Below are 19820 nucleotides of genomic sequence, written 5' to 3' on the forward strand. Positions count from 1 at the left end.
CCTCTTAGTCATCATAATCACAGGTGGTTCAGAGAGAGCCTCTTAAAACCTCATAGGGATCTCTTAAAGTGCCAATCCCTTTAGTGGGATCGATTTGACAACATCTGGTGAAATTGCAGAGCGCCAAATTCAAACTACAGAATTATAAATATTCAACATTCATGAAAATACAAGTGTAATACATCAAAATAAAGCTGAACTTGTTGTTAATCCAGCCACTGTGTCAGATTTCAAAAAGGCTTTACGGTGAAAGCAAACCATGGGATTACCTGAGGACAGCGCCCCCCGCATACAAACTCATGAAAATCATTTTTCAACCAGGCAGGTGTGACACAAAAGTAAGAAATAATGATATAATAAGTGCCTTACCTTTGAAGATCTTCTTTTTTGTAATCCCAAAATGTCTCAGTGACACAATGAATGGTCGTTTTGTTCGAGAAATTCCTTCTTTATATCCCCAAAATGTCAATTCATTTGGCGCGTTTGATTCAGAAATACACCGGTTCCAACTCGCCCAACATGACTACAAAGTACTAATTAGTTACCTGTAAACTCGGTCCAAACATTTCAAACAACGTTCCTAATCCAACCTCAGGTATCCTAAAATGTAAATAATCGATAACATTTAAGACGGGATAATCTGTTTCCAATACCGAGGGAAAATAACACGGAGCACGCTTCCTGTTCAAGCTCAACAAAATAGTAGGGACCTTCAGAGTGACACATGGAATGAATAGCACTACTTCTTAATTTCTCAACAGAAAAACATCGACCAATTTCAAAAATCTGGTGACATCTAGTGGAAGCCATAGAAACTGCAACCAGGTTCCTAATAAATAGGGTTTCCCATAGAAAGCCATTGGAAAATCCTATGATCCCATTTTTCCCCCCCTGGATGGTTTGTCCTCGGAGTTTCGCCTGCCAAATCAGTTCTGTTATACTCACAGACATAATTTTAACCGTTTTAGAAACTTTAGACTGTTTTCTATCCAGATCTACCAATTATATGCATATCCTAGCTTCTGGGCCTGAGTAACAGGCAGTTTACTTTGGGCACGCTTTTCATCCGGACATCAAAATACTGCCCCCTAGCCTTAGGAAGTTTTAATCATCATCTTCACAGGTCTAAGATCAGAGTAGCAGTGCTGATCTAGGAATAGTTTTGCCTTTTAGATCATAATGGATCAGATTTTTATGGACAGGGGTCCTGATCCTAGATCAGCATTCGTATAAGAGGCTTTATGGGCCAGTAAATCTGTGTGAACAGTATTTGGACACAGAATCTGTCCTATTCACTGAACTGTGTCAATCAACTACTTCATTAAATAGTGTATAAGGTTAATGAAAAACATGTCTATAGTAAAACTAACAGTCCTCTTCCCCCTCTCTCTCCTCTTCCCCCTCTCCCTCCTCTTCCCCCCCCCTCTCTCTCCTCTTCCCCTCCTCTCTCCCTCTCCCCCCCCCCCCTCCTCTCCCCCCCCCCTCCTCTCCCCCCCCCCTCCTCTTCCCCCCCCTCTCTCTCTCCTCTTCCCCTCCTCTCTCCCCTCCTCTCCCCCCCCTCTTCCCCCCCCCCCCCTCCTCCCCCCCCCCCCCCTCTCTCCCCCCTCCCCCCCCCCCCCCTTCTCTTCCCCCCCTCTCCCTCTCCCCCCCCCCCCCCCTCTCTCTCCCCCTCCAGCCCCTCTGTCCTCGGTGCTCAGTAACCGGTTTGGGTATCGTCCCGTAGTGATGTTGGGGGGTTTTCTGGTCAGTCTGGGTACCATCAGCTCTGCTTTCGTCTCCTCCATCAACGAGATGTACGTCACCATCGGCATCGTCTCAGGTAACGATATAACTACTTTATACACACACACACACACACACACACACACACACACACACACACACACAAGATCTGAAAAGATCTGAATGAAACAAGGGACTCCTAGCAGTGCATGAGGCTGACTGATTGATGTCTGTCTCTTCCAGACCCGGCCTGTGTTTGTGGGGTTAAAACTCCCCACTGTCAAAGCTGTATATTCAATTGAGATCTAAAGGTCAGTGAGGCCTAAACTCCCCCATCTTGTGGTATCAGTGAGGCCTAAACTCCCCCATCTTGTGGTATCAGTGAGGCCTAAACTCCCCCATCTTGTGGTATCAGTGAGGCCTAAACTCCCCCATCTTGTGGTATCAGTGAGGCCTAAACTCCCCCATCTTGTGGTATCAGTGAGGCCTAAACTCTCCCATCTTGTGGTATCAGTGAGGCCTAAACTCCCCCATCTTGAGTCTGTAGGACAGATTTACACAACAGAAAAACAACAATTCCCAAAATTGTCCAAAATAAACCAATATTTCCTTTCAGATCTGATCCAAATAACTTTTCTTTTACAGAACGAAACACTGCTAGCTGTCCCACTAAATACCTCTTCACCTCCCTTTAAAACAGACAGCAGCTAAACTTAACAACCTCTGTCTTCTCTCTTCTTGTCTTTGTTTTTTTTAACTACGTCCTCTTTCAGCAGTCACCACGACAACAAGCCCGAGTGACCTATCGACCCTGACCTCTTGACATCAGGGTGACCTGTCAACCCTGACCTCTGACCTCTGACCCCTGACCTTGCTGCAGTGCCCGTGGCTGTCACACCCCTGTGTGTGTCCTCTGCTGGACCAATGATGTGTATATATCTAAGACATGGGACTGAAACGTGAAACCGTCAGCAGCATTTTGCACAGTGACTGTATTCACTTTGTAAACATTATTTGACATGATCTTGATGACAAGGTACTTCCTGTAATCCGTGTTTTCAAGTGGTTTTGGTTTCATGTTACTCATGTGATTTCCAGATTGCGTATATACAATAACAGGTGGTTGTGGTAATGTGTCCAGGTCTGGGGTACTGCCTGACCTTCCTGCCCACTATCACCATCCTGTCCCAGTACTTCAGCAGGAGGAGGTCCCTGGTCACCGCCCTGGCCTCCTCAGGGGAGTCCTTCGCCATGTTTGTCTTCGCACCAGGTACGTTGCGGTTTCATGTGGGCCCAAATGGCACCCTATTCCCTACATAGTGCACTACTTTTTACCAGGGCCCAATGATACCCTGTTCCCTACATAGTGCACTACTTTTGACCAGGGCCCAATGATACCCTGTTCCCTTCATAGTGCACTACTTTTTACCAGGGCCCATTGATACCCTATTCCCTTTATAGTGCACTACTGTGGACATGGGCCCATTGATACCCTATTCCCTTTACAGTGCACTACTTTTGACCAGGGCCCAATGATACCCTGTTCCCTACATAGTGCACTACTTTCTACCAGGGCCCATTGATACCCTGTTCCCTACGTAGTGCACTACTTTTGACCAGGGCCCAATGATACCCTGTTCCCTTCATAGTGCACTACTTTTTACCAGGGCCCATTGATACCCTGTTCCCTACATAGTGCACTACTTTTGACCAGGGCCCAATGATACCCTGTTCCCTACATAGTGCACTACTTTTTACCAGGGCCCATTGATACCCTATTCCCTTTACAGTGCACTACTTTTGACCAGGGCCCAATGATACCCTGTTCCCTACATAGTGCACTACTTTTTACCAGGGCCCATTGATACCCTATTCCCTTTAGAGTGCACTACTTTGGACCAGGGCCCATAGGGTGTAGGGTGCTATATAGGGAATAGGGTGCCATTTCATACACAGACTAATGAATCTCAAAAGGCAGATATAGTGACTGATACTGTTCTATAAATAATACCTGAAACATTGTGGAGGAGGGTAAAGAAACAGGCCTTTTAAATGTTTCTAACAGTCATTTAACTTCTCCTCCTCTGCAGCCTTCATGGCCTTGAAGGAGATCATCGGCTGGCGCCACTGCCTCGTCGTCATCGGTCTCATGCAGGCCTCCGTGATTGGCTGCGGTGCTCTGCTTCGACCAATCATCATCCGACCTGACCAGGAAGTGTCAGGGGAGGTATCCAATAAGGAGAAGCTGTCCGTTAAGCTGCAGACGGTCTACGAGATGGAGAATGAGGACACCCAGACCAACGTTAGCTCGGGGGAGTCTGAGGACTCAGGGGATTCTGGGGTCACCTCTCTGTCCGCCTCCAGTGCTGACCTCCGGGCCGCCACAGCTGCACAGGACCCCTCAGAGACCCGGGCCCTCATGGAGGACCAGGGGGAGAAGAACCAGGGGGGACAGGCAGCCCTTGGAACCCCACTGAATCAGCTGGAGGCTGGGGAGAAAGAGCAGGGTGAGGTGGGTCCCCTTGTCCAACCCTCCAGACCTAAACTTCTAGACTTTTCTGTGTTGAAAGATGGAGCGTTCATCTGCTACTCTCTGTTCGGTCTCTTCGCCACGCTGGGGTTCTTCGCCCCGTCTCTCTACATCATAGAGCTCAGTAAGAGCCGCGGCGTCCACCCAGAGAAGTCGGCTTACATGCTCTCTGTAATGGCGGTGTCCGAGGTCTGCGGGCGCCTGTCCATCGGGGTCATTTTAAACAAGGTGCGGATGCGTAAGACCCAGGTGCTTCTGGGATGTGTAGTTCTGCTGTGTCTGGTGCTGCTTGCCTTTACCCAGGTGACTGAGTTCTGGGGCCTGGCAGCCTGCTGCTGTCTCTATGGCTTCCTGATGGGCACCGTGGGTTCTACACACATCCCCATGCTGGCAGAGGACAACGTGGTGGGCATAGACAGGATGCCCTCGTCCGTGGGGGTCTATGTGTGTATCCAGAGCTTTGCTGGGTTGGCCGGACCACCGCTGGGGGGTAAGAGACTCTAGATGGTTAACTCTGTCTGGATCTTAGTCTTCTTCTCTCCCTCTCTCCATTACTCCCTCTCTCCATCTTTCCCTTTCTCCGCTACTCCCTCTCTTCCTCTCTCCCTCTCTTCGTTACTCCCTCTCCTTCTATCTCTCTCCGCTACTCCCTCTCTTCCTCTCTCCCTCTCTTCGTTACTCCCTCTCCATCTATCTCTTTCCCTCTCTCCGCTACTCCCTCTCTTCCTCTCTCCCTCTCTTCGTTACTCCCTCTCCATCTATCTCTCTCCCTCTCTCCGCTACTCCCTCTCTTCCTCTCTCCCTCTCTTCGTTACTCCCTCTCCATCTATCTCTCTCCCTCTCTCTGCTACTCCCTCTCTTCCTCTCTCTTCGTTACTCCCTCTCCATCTATCTCTCTCCCTCTCTCCGCTACTCCCTCTCTTCCTCTCTCCCTCTCTTCGTTACTCCCTCTCCATCTATCTCTCTCCCTCTCTCCGCTACTCCCTCTCTTCCTCTCTCCCTCTCTTCGTTACTCCCTCTCCATCTATCTCTCTCCCTCTCTCTGCTACTCCCTCTCTTCCTCTCTCTTCGTTACTCCCTCTCCATCTATCTCTCTCCCTCTCTCCGCTACTCCCTCTCTTCCTCTCTCCCTCTCTTCGTTACTCCCTCTCCATCTATCTCTTTCCCTCTCTCCGCTACTCCCTCTCTTCCTCTCTCCCTCTCTTCGTTACTCCCTCTCCATCTATCTCTCTCCCTCTCTCCGCTACTCCCTCTCTTCCTCTCTCCCTCTCTTCGTTACTCCCTCTCCATCTATCTCTCTCCCTCTCTCTGCTACTCCCTCTCTTCCTCTCTCCCTCTCTCCGCTACTCCCTCTCTCCCTCTCTCCGCTACTCCCTCTCTTCCTCTCTCCCTCTCTTCGTTACTCCCTCTCCATCTATCTCTCCCTCTCTCTCAGTCCCTCCCTCTCTGAATATCTTTCTTTGTGAATCCTTTCATTGTCTGTCTGTAATCCTCTTCCACCTAGAAGGGTTTGTTTGCTGCTGCACCAACCTGATGATCTTGAAGATCTGCTCTTTAGGCGTCTCTGACGTTGCCTCCTGTGTTTTCTCCCCAGGCCTGTTGGTGGACAAGACCCAGAACTATGGCTCAGCCTTCTACTCCTGTGCTGTGGGAATGGGCCTGGGCGCCATCTTCCTCGCCATGGTGGGGCCTGCCAAGTCTGGCCTCTGCCACCGCGGGAAGACGAGAAAACAGGAGGAAGGAGAGGAGAGAGGAGGAGAGGAGAGAGGAGGAGAGGAGGAGGAAGGAGAGGAGAGAGGAGGAGAGGAGAGAGGAGGAGAGGAGGAGGAAGGAGAGGAGGAGGAGGAGAAGGTTTCTCAGGACAGTGGATCAACAGATTATCTAGATGTTGATCTGGTTGAGGAGACCAGTCCGGCTAAATGGTCCCCAAAACAGGAAACCAACGTTGTCTGAACGTGGTCTGAACAGCGTGGTTGAATAGCTAAGACAGAACCACAACCAGGTCTCCTTTGGATCTTCTGAACTCAATGGGACGACCTGGTTCAATATAAATACATGACCGCGTTTTGCCGACCGCTGCCTAACTGACCGACCAAGGAGAACCTTGACCACTAGATACTCACAGGTGGTTAGAATGGAGAACAAACACTCAACCATCTGGCAAATAAGAGAACAAACACACGCTGTCAAACATGCTACTGAGAGACTGAGTGCTGGACAAACACCTCTGTGGTACAGAATGTATACACACACACACATACACACACACACACACTGTCAACATGCTACTGAGAGACTGAGTGCTGGACAAACACCTCTGTGGTACAGAATGTATACACACACACACATACACACACACACAGCTTTGACCTGTTCACCCTCTCAGATGTCATTCACACTTGCATTGCAGCGAACAAATGTCTTAGGTGCATTCCTATTGACCAAGTCTCTCTCCTCAGAGTCAACCAAACTCCATGCATGGCTGAGACACAGGCTTTTAACATGATTACCACTCTGTCAGTAGTTGATATAACCATGATACGACCTCTGTTCATAGTTATAACCATGAAATGACCTTTCTGTTCATAGTTATAACCATGATACGAACTCTGTTCATAGTTATAACCATGATACGACCTCTGTTCATAGTTATAACCATGATACGACCTCTGTTCATAGTTATAACCATGATATGACCTTTCTGTTCATAGTTATAACCATGATACGACCTCTCTGTTCATAGTTATAACCATGATACGACCTCTGTTCATAGTTATAACCATGATACGACCTCTCTGTTCATAGTTATAACCATGATACGACCTCTGTTCATAGTTATAACCATGATACGACCTCTGTTCATAGTTATAACCATGATACGACCTCTGTTCATAGTTATAACCATGATACGACCTCTCCGTTCATAGTTATATCCATGACATGACCTCTCCGTTCATAGTTATATCCATGACATGACCTCTCGGGTTCATAGTTATAACCATGATATGACCTCTCGGGTTCATAGCTATAACCATGATATGACCTCTCGGGTTCATAGTTATAACCACGATGACCGTTTCTCTGTCTCAACCCCTCAGTTGATGCCAAAGGCCTGGTAGTAACCAAGTCCTGTCTTTATATCGATCACTATTAGTATGGTTGAATCTGAATGACTACTGTTATCCAAACACAATACCACCACAGTATTCTGCACAGTCTGTACACGGGTATGTATTCGTCAACAGTCTACTTCATGTACCTATGTGATGTATAAATGTGATATAAAAAGTACCAAATAAGGCCGTAGGTGAAACTAAGATGTATGGATTACAGTGTGAATGACGAGCTGTTCTGTGATGGTGAGGATGAAGATGATGAAGAGGATGCTGAAGATGATGATGAAGATGGGTGGGTCACTGTGGATCACTGCTTTACCTGCCAATCAATCAATCAATCAATCAATCAATCAATCAATCAATCAATCAATCAATCAGTGGTTTTATTTACATTGTGTTTATGGAAATAAAATATATAAATGGATTTGAAGCCAAGGCCACAGTGACCAGCCAAGGCCACAGTGACCAGCCAAGGCCACAGTGACCAGCCAAGGCCACAGTGACCAGCCAAGGCCACAGTGACCAGCCAAGGCCACAGTGACCAGCCAAGGCCACAGTGACCAGCCAAGGCCACAGTGACCAGCCAAGGCCACAGTGACCAGACGAAACTCCCTAGGTAGGTAGAGGTGGACATTTGACTACGAAAGTGTTGATTCCTCGACTCCTTTGATCGTCGACTCCGAAAACACCCTGGAGTCTTTCACCACCATATTAGGCAGGTAAAGACCCTGAGACAAGGAGAGAGGCCGATCTCCCTCAGACTGGCCCAAATGCCCTACCCAAAGACTCCCAGTCACTCAGACCTCTTGCACTGAGATACAGGATCTATCATCTCTGCTGCAACACTCACTGCTGATCAGCTTTTTTTAAAATTGATTAAATTGATTTGTTTATAACAAATGAACATTTTAACACGTGTCCATGTATTCATTCTATTGCGGGAGGCATATATACATATATATATTCAGACAGTATTCAGGCGGTATTCAGACAGTATTCAGACAGTATTCAGACGGTATTTAGAGAGTATTCAGACAGTATTCAGACCCCTTTCCTTTTTCCACATTGTGTTACGTTACAGCTTTACTCTAAAATGGATTAAATATTTTAAAAATTACACACAATCTACACACAATACCCCATAATGACAAAGCGAAAACAGGTTTTTAGAAATTTTTGCAAATGTATTAATAATAAAAAACAGAAATTGTTTATTTACGTCAGTATATTATATTATATATAATATTTACGTCAGTATTCAGACCCTTTGCTATGAGACTAGAAATTGAGCTCAGGTGCATCCTGTTTCCATCGATCATCCTTGAGATGTTTCTACAACTTGATTGGAATCCACCTGTGGTAAATTCAATTGATTGGACATGATTTGGAAAGGCAGACACCTGTCTATATAAGGTCCCGCCAAGATTGAACTCTTTGGCCGAATGCAAAGCGTCATGTCTGGAGGAAACCTGGCAACATCCCTGCGGTGAAGCATGGTGGTGGTGGCAGCATCATGCTGTGGGGATGTTTTTCAGCGGCAGGGACTGGGAGACTAATCAGGGCCGAGAGAAAGATGAATGGAGCGAAGTACAGAGATCCTTGATGAAAACTTGCTCCAGAGCAGACTGGGGTGAAGGTTCACCTTCCAACAGGACAATGACCCTAAGCACACAGACAAGAAACGCAGGAGTGGCTTTGGGACAAGTCACAATTTCAAGTATCAGAGCAAAGGGTCTGAATCCTTACGTAGAATAAGGCTGTAAACGTAACAAAATGTGGAAAAAGTCAAGGGGTCTGAATACTTTCTGAATACACTTTACTTACTGGATGAGAGAAAGACATCAAGAGAGAGAGGAAGAGAGAGTCTGTCAGTGTTAAGAGAGAGAGAGGAAGAGAGAGTCTGTCAGTGTTGAGAGAGAGAGGAAGAGAGAGTCTGTCAGTGTTGAGAGAGAGAGGAAGAGAGAGTCTGTCAGTGTTGAGAGAGAGAGAGGAAGAGAGAGTCTGTCAGTGTTGAGGAAGAGAGAGTCTGTCAGTGTTGAGAGAGAGAGGAAGAGAGAGTCTGTCAGTGTTGAGAGAGAGAGGAAGAGAGAGTCTGTCAGTGTTGAAGCTGAAGGTTAAGGTACGTGTGTGTATCTCAGTGTTGATGTTGATGATTTATGGTACACACACACACTCTCTCTCTCTCTCTCAATTAAAATGTAAGGGATTTATTGGCATGGGAAACATATTTTAACATCGCCAAAGCAAGTGAAGTAGATAATAAACAAAAGTGAGACCAACTTTATGTGAAGTCTATGTTTCGGCCAAATTCAGATTGGTCCAGACCGAACAAACTTTTAACCAAACATAAACGTCAAGGCCGGTCCGCACCAAAGAAAGACGCTGGCGCTGGTCCGTGCTTACTGGTCCGTAGGCTACAGTTTTACTGGGGTGTAGGCTACAATTTTACTGGTCCGTAGGCTACAATTTTACTGGTCCGTAGGCTACAATTTTACTGGTCCGTAGGCCCATCCATGTGGACTATTAAGAGCGGCGTTCCATGTATTTTATATACTCCACAGCTAGCACACCTGGTTCAACTTATCATCAAACCATTAAGTAGGTGAATTAGAATCAGGCGTGCCATTTCAGAGCTAAAACGAAACTTTAAAAATGCCAGAGGAGAGATTTCAGAGCTACAACTAAACTTAAAAAATGCCTACTCTACTCCTGTGTTACGCTGCTACCTAGCGTCTCTCCTATAGTATTCTACAGTACAGTGATAACTCCTGTGTTACAGTGCCACCTAGTGTCTCCTCAGTAACATTACATCCTGATGTACATGAGGCTCTGCTGCCTTGGTAACATTAGTACAGCCCCATCACAGTGCCACCTAGCGTCTCCTCAGTAACATTACATCCTGATGTACATGAGGCTCTGCTGCCTTGGTAACATTAGAACAGGCCCATCACAGTGCCACCTAGCGTCTCCTCAGTAACATTACATCCTGATGTACATGAGGCTCTGCTGCCTTGGTAACATTAGAACAGGCCCATCACAGTGCCACCTAGCGTCTCCTCAGTAACATTACATCCTGATGTACATGAGGCTCTGCTGCCTTGGTAACATTAGAACAGGCCCATCACAGTGCCACCTAGCGTCTCCTCAGTAACATTACATCCTGATGTACATGAGGCTCTGCTGCCTTGGTAACATTAGAACAGGCCCATCACAGTGCCACCTAGCGTCTCCTCAGTAACATTACATCCTGATGTACATGAGGCTCTGCTGCCTTGGTAACATTAGTACAGCCCCATCACAGTGCCACCTAGCGTCTCCTCAGTAACATTACATCCTGATGTACATGAGGCTCTGCTGCCTTGGTAACATTAGTACAGCCCCATCACAGTGCCACCTAGCGTCTCCTCAGTAACATTACATCCTGATGTACATGAGGCTCTGCTGCCTTGGTAACATTAGTACAGCCCCATCACAGTGCCACCTAGCGTCTCCTCAGTAACATTACATCCTGATGTACATGAGGCTCTGCTGCCTTGGTAACATTAGAACAGGCCCATCACAGTGCCACCTAGCGTCTCCTCAGTAACATTACATCCTGATGTACATGAGGCTCTGCTGCCTTGGTAACATTAGAACAGGCCCATCACAGTGCCACCTAGCGTCTCCTCAGTAACATTACATCCTGATGTACATGAGGCTCTGCTGCCTTGGTAACATTAGAACAGGCCCATCACAGTGCCACCTAGCGTCTCCTCAGTAACATTACATCCTGATGTACATGAGGCTCTGCTGCCTTGGTAACATTAGTACAGCCCCATCACAGTGCCACCTAGCGTCTCCTCAGTAACATTACATCCTGATGTACATGAGGCTCTGCTGCCTTGGTAACATTAGTACAGCCCCATCACAGTGCCACCTAGCGTCTCCTCAGTAACATTACATCCTGATGTACATGAGGCTCTGCTGCCTTGGTAACATTAGTACAGCCCCATCACAGTGCCACCTAGCGTCTCCTCAGTAACATTACATCCTGATGTACATGAGGCTCTGCTGCCTTGGTAACATTAGAACAGGCCCATCACAGTGCTAAGCAAAGCAGCCCTTCCTGTCCCACATCGATGACATGTTGGTGAGTACTCTACTTCCCCCTGGAACGCTGCTGCTACTCTGTTATTATCTATGGTGAGTACTCTACTTCCCCCTGGAACGCTGCTGCTACTCTGTTATTATCTATGGTGAATACTCTACTTCCCCCTGGAACGCTGCTGCTACTCTGTTATTATCTATGGTGAGTACTCTACTTCCCCCCGGAACGCTGCTGCTCTGTTATTATCTATGGTGAGTACTCTACTTCCCCCTGGAACGCTGCTGCTACTCTGTTATTATCTATGGTGAGTACTCTACTTCCCCCCCGGAACGCTGCTGCTACTCTGTTATTATCTATGGTGAGTACTCTACTTCCCCCTGGAACGCTGCTGCTACTCTGTTATTATCTATGCATAGTCACTTTAATAACTCTACTTCCCCCCGGAACGCTGCTGCTAATCTGTTACTATCTATGGTGAGTACTCTACTTCCCCCCCGGAACGCTGCTGCTCTGTTATTATCTATGGTAAGTACTCTACTTCCCCCTGGAATGCTGCTGCTACTCTGTTATTATCTATGGTGAGTACCCTACTTCCCCCCGGAACGCTGCTGCTACTCTGTTATTATCTATGGTGAGTACTCTACTTCCCCCCCGGAACGCTGCTGCTACTCTGTTATTATCTATGGTGAGTACTCTAGTTCCCCCCGGAACGCTGCTACTCTGTTATTATCTATGGTGAGTACTCTACTTCCCCCCGGAACGCTGCTGCTACTCTGTTATTATCTATGGTGAGTACTATACTTCCCCCCGGAACGCTGCTGCTACTCTGTTATTATCTATGGTGAGTACTATACTTCCCCCCGGAACGCTGCTGCTACTCTGTTATTATCTATGGTGAGTACTATACTTCCCCCCGGAACGCTGCTGCTACTCTGTTATTATCTATGGTGAGTACTCTAGTTCCCCCCGGAACGCTGCTACTCTGTTATTATCTATGCATAGTCACTTTAATAACTCTACCTACATGCACATATTACCTCAATTACCTCAACACTTTACCCACGTGTTGACAGGGACGGATTCACCTACACAAAGTAGTGTGGATAGAGCCAACACAGTCAACCACCAATGACCTCACGCTGTCGTCTTCCCTCTCTTATACCACCTTAAGGGTTTGTTAATTTACAACATAACCTTGCTGATCATGTAAAACAGTTGGTTCTTCAGGGCTTTGGTCCTTCATCTTTTTCAAGTCTTTGGTCTCGACTCACATCTGCTTCTGCCTCTTGTTTCAGTGTCTGGCTCCGTCATCTCCTGTGGGCTGAACTCCTTCTGACAGTGGGACAGGTGGTGCCAGCCGGGAACCCTTCCTGAACTCTGACCGCCCGTTGGTGTTGCCACGGTTACCTGGAACGGGCCCAATTCCATCTTGACTGGTTCCATTTTCTCTTGTGGATCCCGGATTTTGCCCCAGTCTCCAACCTCCACAGGCAGGTCGTCATGGTCCTCACACCTGGTACCTCCATCCTGACGGTGGCTAGAGTGAGGTCTATTTGTCAGTCAGTCATGGGTCTGTGTGTGGGAACATTCATGGCGCTTCCTGTCAACATTTAGTGTGGTGTAACACCCCAGGCCTTTATTAACACCCCAGGCCTTTATTAACACCCCAGGCCTTTATTAACACCCCAGGCCTTTATTAACACCACTGGGCATTTTCATTAACACCCAAGATGTCTTGGTGCAGTGGCATGCCTTAGCTAACCCTTGTTTAATGGATTGGTTAGCTCTCTCGGTAAACCCGTTACTCTGAGGGTGGTAGATGGACACAAACTTCTGGTCCACTCCCATCGTTATGGCTACCTGGCTTCACTACATCACTAGTGAAGTGGGTACCGTTGTCTGCAGATAAAACCTCAGGAACACCACATCTAGGTATTACCTTCCTCACTAGTAGCGTTGCTACTGTCTCAGCATCACAGTGTGTTGTGGGAAATGCCTCCACCCACCTGATGAACCTGTCAGTAAGGCCTAAACAGTACCTTTGCCATTCTTTTCTTTCTACAAGATCTATACAGTCCATGTCCAGATGGACAAATGGTCCTCTTGGTGGAGGGAAATGACCTGGTTTCAGAGGTGCTCCTTTGGCAATGTTAAATAATACTTAGCACATCGAAACAGAAACTGTTTCACATGCTGAGTCAAATTTAGACAAAACCAATCCAAAGAAATGACCTCTATTCATATCCCCTCTTGACAAATGGGCCACACCGTGGGCCACACCATGATGGACCACACCGTGGACCACACCGTAGGCCACACCGTAGGCCACACCATGATGGACCACACCGTAGGCCACACCATAGGCCACACCGTAGGCCACACCGTAGGCCACACCGTGGGCCACACCGTGGACCACACCGTAGGCCACACCGTGGGTCACACCATGATGGACCACACCGTGGACCACACCGTAGGCCACACCGTAGGCCACACCATGATGGACCACACCGTGGACCACACCGTAGGCCACACCGTAGGCCACACCGTGGGCCACACCATGATGGACCACACCGTAGGCCACACCGTGGACCACACCGTGGGCCACACCGTAGGCCACACCGTGGACCACACCGTAGGCCACACCGCGGACCCCACCGCGGACCACACTGTGGACCACACTGTAGGCCACACCTTGGGGCACACCGTGGGGCACACCGTGGACCACACCGTGGGCCACACCGTGGGCCACACCATGGACCACACCATGGACCACAGCATGGACCACACCGCGGGCCACACATCGTGGGCCACACCGAAGGCCACTTGGCAGAAGGAGGTGTTAAGACAAGCTGCCAGACAGAGTCTGTCTCCAAATTTTTGAAACGGTGTCAAGTTTACAACCCCAATCAAATGAGAACCAGCATCCAAAGCCTGTTCCCCGAATACAGGTAGTAGAACCTAACATAGGATGACATACCCAACCCAGTTCTATATACAGGTAGTAGAACCTAACATAGGATGATATACCCAACCCAGTTCTATGTTAGGTTCTACTACCTGTATATAGAACTGGGTTTGGTATATCATCCTATATACAGGTAGTAGAACCTGACATAGGATGACATACCCAACACAGTTCTATCCCCGAATACAGGTAGTAGAACCTAACATAGGATGATATAAAGTCTGTTATACTAGCTGTCTAGTCTGTTATACTAGCTGTCTAGTCTGTTATACTAGCTGTCTAGTCTGTTATACTAGCTGTCTAGTCTGTTATACTAGCCGTCTGGTCTGTTATACTAGCCGTCTAGTCTGTTATACTAGCTGTCTAGTCTGTTATACTAGCTGTCTAGTCTGTTATACTAGCCGTCTGGTCTGTTATACTAGCCGTCTGGTCTGTTATACTAGCCGTCTGGTCTGTTATACTAGCCGTCTAGTCTGTTATACTAGCTGTCTAGTCTGTTATACTAGCCGTCTGGTCTTTTATACTAGCCGTCTGGTCTGTTATACTAGCAGTCTGGTCTGTTATACTAGCCGTCTAGTCTGTTATACTAGGTGTCTAGTCTGTTATACTAGCGGTCTAGTCAGTTATACTAGCCGTCTAGTCTGTTATACTAGCTGTCTAGTCTGTTACACTAGCTGTCTAGTCTGTTATACTAGCTGTCTAGTCTGTTATACTAGCTGTCTAGTCTGTTATACCAGCTGTCTAGTCTGTGATACTAGCCGTCTAGTCTGTGTTTTATAAATGTGCAATGAGCATAAAACACAGTTTATAGAAGGAGTTGTCAACTCGTTCTCATTCTGATAAATCAGGTAGGCCACTTGATTTCAACACCTGAACAAAGTGGACAGGATAACATGCTGCTCAAACAGCTGGAGATGGACAGAATGGTGTGTTCATCACAATCTGTTCTACCTGGTTAGTCTTCCCTCAGGTAAGGTCCCCGTACATAAAACCAGTGTCTTCCCTCAGGTAAGGTCAGCGTACATAAAACCAGTCTTCCCTCAGGTAAGGTCAGCGTACATAAAACCAGTCTTCTCTCAGGTAAGGTCAGCGTACATAAAACCAGTCTTCCCTCAGGTAAGGTCCCCGTATATAAAACCAGTCTTCCCTCAGGTAAGGTCCCCGTACATAAAACCAGGGTCTTCCCTCAGGTAAGGTCAGCGTACATAAAACCAGTCTTCCCTCAGGTAAGGTCAGCGTACATAAAACCAGTCTTCTCTCAGGTAAGGTCAGCGTACATAAAACCAGTCTTCCCTCAGGTAAGGTCCCTGTACATAAAACCAGTCTTCCCTCAGGTAAGGTCCCCGTACATAAAACCAGGGTCTTCCCTCAGGTAAGGTCACCGTACATAAAACCAGTCTTCCCTCAGGTAAGGTCCCCGTACATAAAACCAGGGTCTTCCCTCAGGTAAGGTCCCCGTACATAAAACCAGTGTCTTCCCCCAGTACCTCAGTACTGACTTGGTTCATCCTCATCTATAACATCTATCAGTTCTTCACACAAGGTTCCATTAGACCCTCAGGAATGTCTATCTATTAAACCTGTGGAATCTGGGTCATTTATCACATATACATCCTATAACGGCCTTGTACATACATTTAGCTATCGACTGTTCCTGTAATTATCAACCCCGATGAGCGAGGTGCCACTTACATACTGGAATCAGTCATCAACCACACAGTGCTTTTTCTAATATCAGACTTTTGGTTTAACAGGTGTCTTGTTTACCTCATAATTTGTTGCGCTGCACAGTGGGACGAAGAGCCTCCGGGCGTAGCGGTCACAGGTGTAGCGGTCACAGGTGTAGAGGTCACAGGTGTAGCGGTCACAGGTGTAGCGGTCACAGGCGTAGTGGTCACAGGCGTAGTGGTCACAGGCGTAGCGGTCACAGGTGTAGAGGTTACAGGTGTAGCGGTCACAGGCGTAGCGGTCACAGGTGTAGTGGTCACAGGTGTAGCGGTCACTCCTGCTCGCCAAATGTTGGCTGGTCCTTTGCATTGGGTGATGTAAGTTTCCTTCAACAATCAGTCTTCCAGATAGATGACACAGACACAGGAACCTTGGTATAAAACTCTTTAGTAATAAAATGCAATTGCAGACAGAGATTCACATACAGAATTACCTCAGTAGTCTATAGATCTGTGTGGCGAAACAGGATACAACCTACCGTCAATTATATCTTAATATTGTTGCATTGGATTAGATACAAAGTATCTAAGATGAGAAAAACATGTCTAGACTGTGGTTTCTCCCTCTACCATCTTGGCCTTGAACCCGTGTGACTATCAGCAGGTGCAGACACTTCTCAGCCTGAGAACTAAAGCAGTACATCTCCATTGACCCAGTACTTTTCCATCATTGCAAGCATAGAAAGATTATCATATATATACAGTAATCATGGCACTGGTGTAGCCCCACACCTGACCCCCAGGGTAACCCCCGACCCCCAGGGTAATCCCCGACCCCCAGGGTAAACCCCAACCCCCAGGGTAACACCCAACCCCCAGGGTAACCCCCAACAAGCATCATACCCAAGAAGACTTGAGGCTGTAATTTCTGCCAAAGGTGCTTCAACAAAGTACTGAGTAAAAGGGTCTGAAAATGTATGTAAATGTGATTTCATTTTTTTAGTTTGTAGTTTTGCTAAAATGTCTATAAACCTGTTCTTTCATTATGGGGTATTGTGATGTCATTGTGGGATATTGTGATGTCATTGTGGGGTATTGTGATGTCATTGTGGGGTATTGTGATGTCATTGTGGGGTATTGTGATGTCATTGTGTGGTATTGTGATGTCATTATGGGATATTGTGATGTCATTATGGGGTATTGTGTGTAGATTGATGAGGAATTATTTATTTTTTAAAATCCATTTTAGAATAAGGTTGTAACATAAAAGGTGGAAAAAGTCAAACGGGTTTGAATACTTCCCGAATATACATGTTTTGACTAGAGTCTTATGGGACCTGCTCTAAAGTAGTGCACTATATAGAGATTAGGGTGCCATTTGGGATGTAGATTATTTAAAGTGTGGGAAAATAATCCACCAACAACATAACACCCCTCAGCTGACTAGAACTCCCCTCTCCAATCTCCCTTCTGGCTCCTGTTCATTAGACACCAAACAGAAAACACTTCAATAGGGACCTGAACTTGTCCAATATGAAACACCTCAAGTTCTTGTTCGACTTCCAAATGTTTTGACACGGTGCGCACTAATGAACAAGACCCCGCTGAGGGTCTGGCTTTATCCTATTTAAATACATGGACCAAACTATCCACAGCGGTGAGGTACAAATGCTACAAATCCCTGATTAGTAATGTACTGAAGGACTGAGTGGATTATGGAGTGTTAGATACTGAAGGGGTTTGGATGGAAAGGAGTGGACATAAAGTTTACTACTGCTTCCTTCAATACTATAATCCTTCAGATGGCAAGCAAAGCAGGTAGTACTGTGGTTTATAAGTAGAGGAAGCAGGCAGTACTGTAGTTTATAAGTAGATGAAGCAGGCAGTACTGTAGAGGAAGCAGGCAGTACTGTAGAGGAAGCAGGCAGTACTGTGGTTTAGAAGTTGAGGAAGCAGGCAGTACTGTGGTTTAGAAGTAGAGGAAGCAGGCAGTACTGTGGTTTAGAAGAGGAAGCAGGCAGTACTGTGGTTTAGAAGTAGAGGAAGCAGGTAGTACTGTAGTTTAGAAGTAGAGGAAGCAGGCAGTACTGTGGTTTAGAAGTAGAGGAAGCAGGCAGTACTGTGGTTTAGAAGAGGAAGCAGGCAGTACTGTGGTTACGAAGAGGAAGCAGGCAGTACTGTAGTTTAGAAGTAGAGGAAGCAGGCAGTACTGTGGTTTAGAAGAGGAAGCAGGCAGTACTGTGGTTTAGAAGTAGAGGAAGCAGGCAGTACTGTGGTTTAGAAGTAGAGGAAGCAGGCAGTACTGTAGTTTAGAAGTAGAGGAAGCAGGCAGTACTGTGGTTTAGAAGTAGAGGAAGCAGGCAGTACTGTGGTTTAGAAGAGGAAGCAGGCAGTACTGTGGTTTAGAAGTAGAGGAAGCAGGCAGTACTGTGGTTTAGAAGTAGAGGAAGCAGGCAGTACTGTGGTTTAGAAGTAGAGGAAGCAGGCAGTACTGTGGTTTAGAAGTAGAGGAAGCAGGCAGTACTGTAGTTTAGAAGTAGAGGGAGCAGGCAGTACTGTGGTTTAGAAGTAGAGGAAGCAGGCAGTACTGTGGTTTAGAAGTAGAGGAAGCAGGCAGTACTGTAGTTTAGAAGTAGAGGGAGCAGGCAGAACTGTGGTTTAGAAGTAGAGGAAGCAGACAGTACTGTGGTTTAGAAGTAGAGGAAGCAGGCAGTACTGTGGTTTAGAAGTAGAGGAAGCAGGCAGTACTGTGGTTTAGAAGTAGAGGAAGCAGGCAGTACTGTGGTTTAGAAGAGGAAGCAGGCAGTACTGTGGTTACGAAGAGGAAGCAGGCAGTACTGTAGTTTAGAAGTAGAGGAAGCAGGCAGTACTGTGGTTTAGAAGTAGAGGAAGCAGGCAGTACTGTAGTTTAGAAGTAGAGGAAGCAGGCAGTACTGTGGTTTAGAAGTAGAGGAAGCAGGCAGTACTGTAGTTTAGAAGTAGAGGAAGCAGGCAGTACTGTGGTTTATAAGTAGAGGAAGCAGGCAGTACTGTGGTTTATAAGTAGAGGAAGCAGGCAGTACTGTTGTTTATAAGTAGAGGAAGCAGGCAGTACTGTGGTTTATAAGTAGAGGAAGCAGGCAGTACTGTGGTTTAGAAGTAGAGGAAGCAGGCAGTACTGTAGTTTAGAAGTAGAGGAAGCAGGCAGTACTGTAGTTTAGAAGTAGAAGAAGCAGGCAGTACTGTAGTTTAGAAGTAGAGGAAGCAGGCAGTAATGTGGTTTAGAAGTAGAAGAAGCAGGCAGTACTGTAGTTTAGAAGTAGAGGAAGCAGGCAGTAATGTGGTTTAGAAGTAGAAGAAGCAGGCAGTACTGTGGTTTAGAAGTAGAGGAAGCAGGCAGTACTGTGGTTTAGAAGTAGAGGAAGCCGGCAGTAATGTGGTTTAGAAGTAGAGGAAGCAGGTTGTAATGTGGTTTAGAAGTAGAAGAAGCAGGTTGTACTGTGGTTTAGAAGTAGAAGAAGCAGGTTGTACTGTGGTTTAGAAGTAGAAGAAGCAGGTTGTACTGTGGTTTAGAAGTAGAAGAAGCAGGTTGTACTGTGGTTTAGAAGTAGAAGAAGCAGGCAGTACTGTGGTTTAGAAGTAGAAGAAGCAGGTTGTACTGTGGTTTAGAAGTAGAAGAAGCAGGTTGTACTGTGGTTTAGAAGTAGAAGAAGCAGGTTGTACTGTGGTTTAGAAGTAGAGGAAGCAGGTTGTA

At 46.8% G+C, this 19820-nt stretch overlaps 1 protein-coding gene across 2 annotated transcripts in view; it reads left to right on the forward strand.

The window, feature by feature from the left end:
* Window positions 1-8280, forward strand: part of slc16a6b (solute carrier family 16 member 6b) — a 14789-nt gene extending 6509 nt beyond the window's left edge. For both annotated transcript variants that reach the window (XM_031819966.1, XM_031819968.1), the window contains exons 3-6: window positions 1676-1819; window positions 2864-2992; window positions 3813-4742; window positions 5847-8280. In XM_031819966.1, the coding sequence (XP_031675826.1) occupies window positions 1676-1819; window positions 2864-2992; window positions 3813-4742; window positions 5847-6205 (1562 nt within the window). In that variant the 3' untranslated portion in view covers window positions 6206-8280. The remainder of the gene's footprint in view (window positions 1-1675; window positions 1820-2863; window positions 2993-3812; window positions 4743-5846) is intronic.
* Window positions 8281-19820: the final 11540 nt, after the last annotated feature.

The sequence above is a fragment of the Oncorhynchus kisutch genome, unplaced genomic scaffold (genome assembly GCF_002021735.2).
Source record: "Oncorhynchus kisutch isolate 150728-3 unplaced genomic scaffold, Okis_V2 scaffold2905, whole genome shotgun sequence".
Taxonomy (NCBI): domain Eukaryota; kingdom Metazoa; phylum Chordata; class Actinopteri; order Salmoniformes; family Salmonidae; genus Oncorhynchus; species Oncorhynchus kisutch.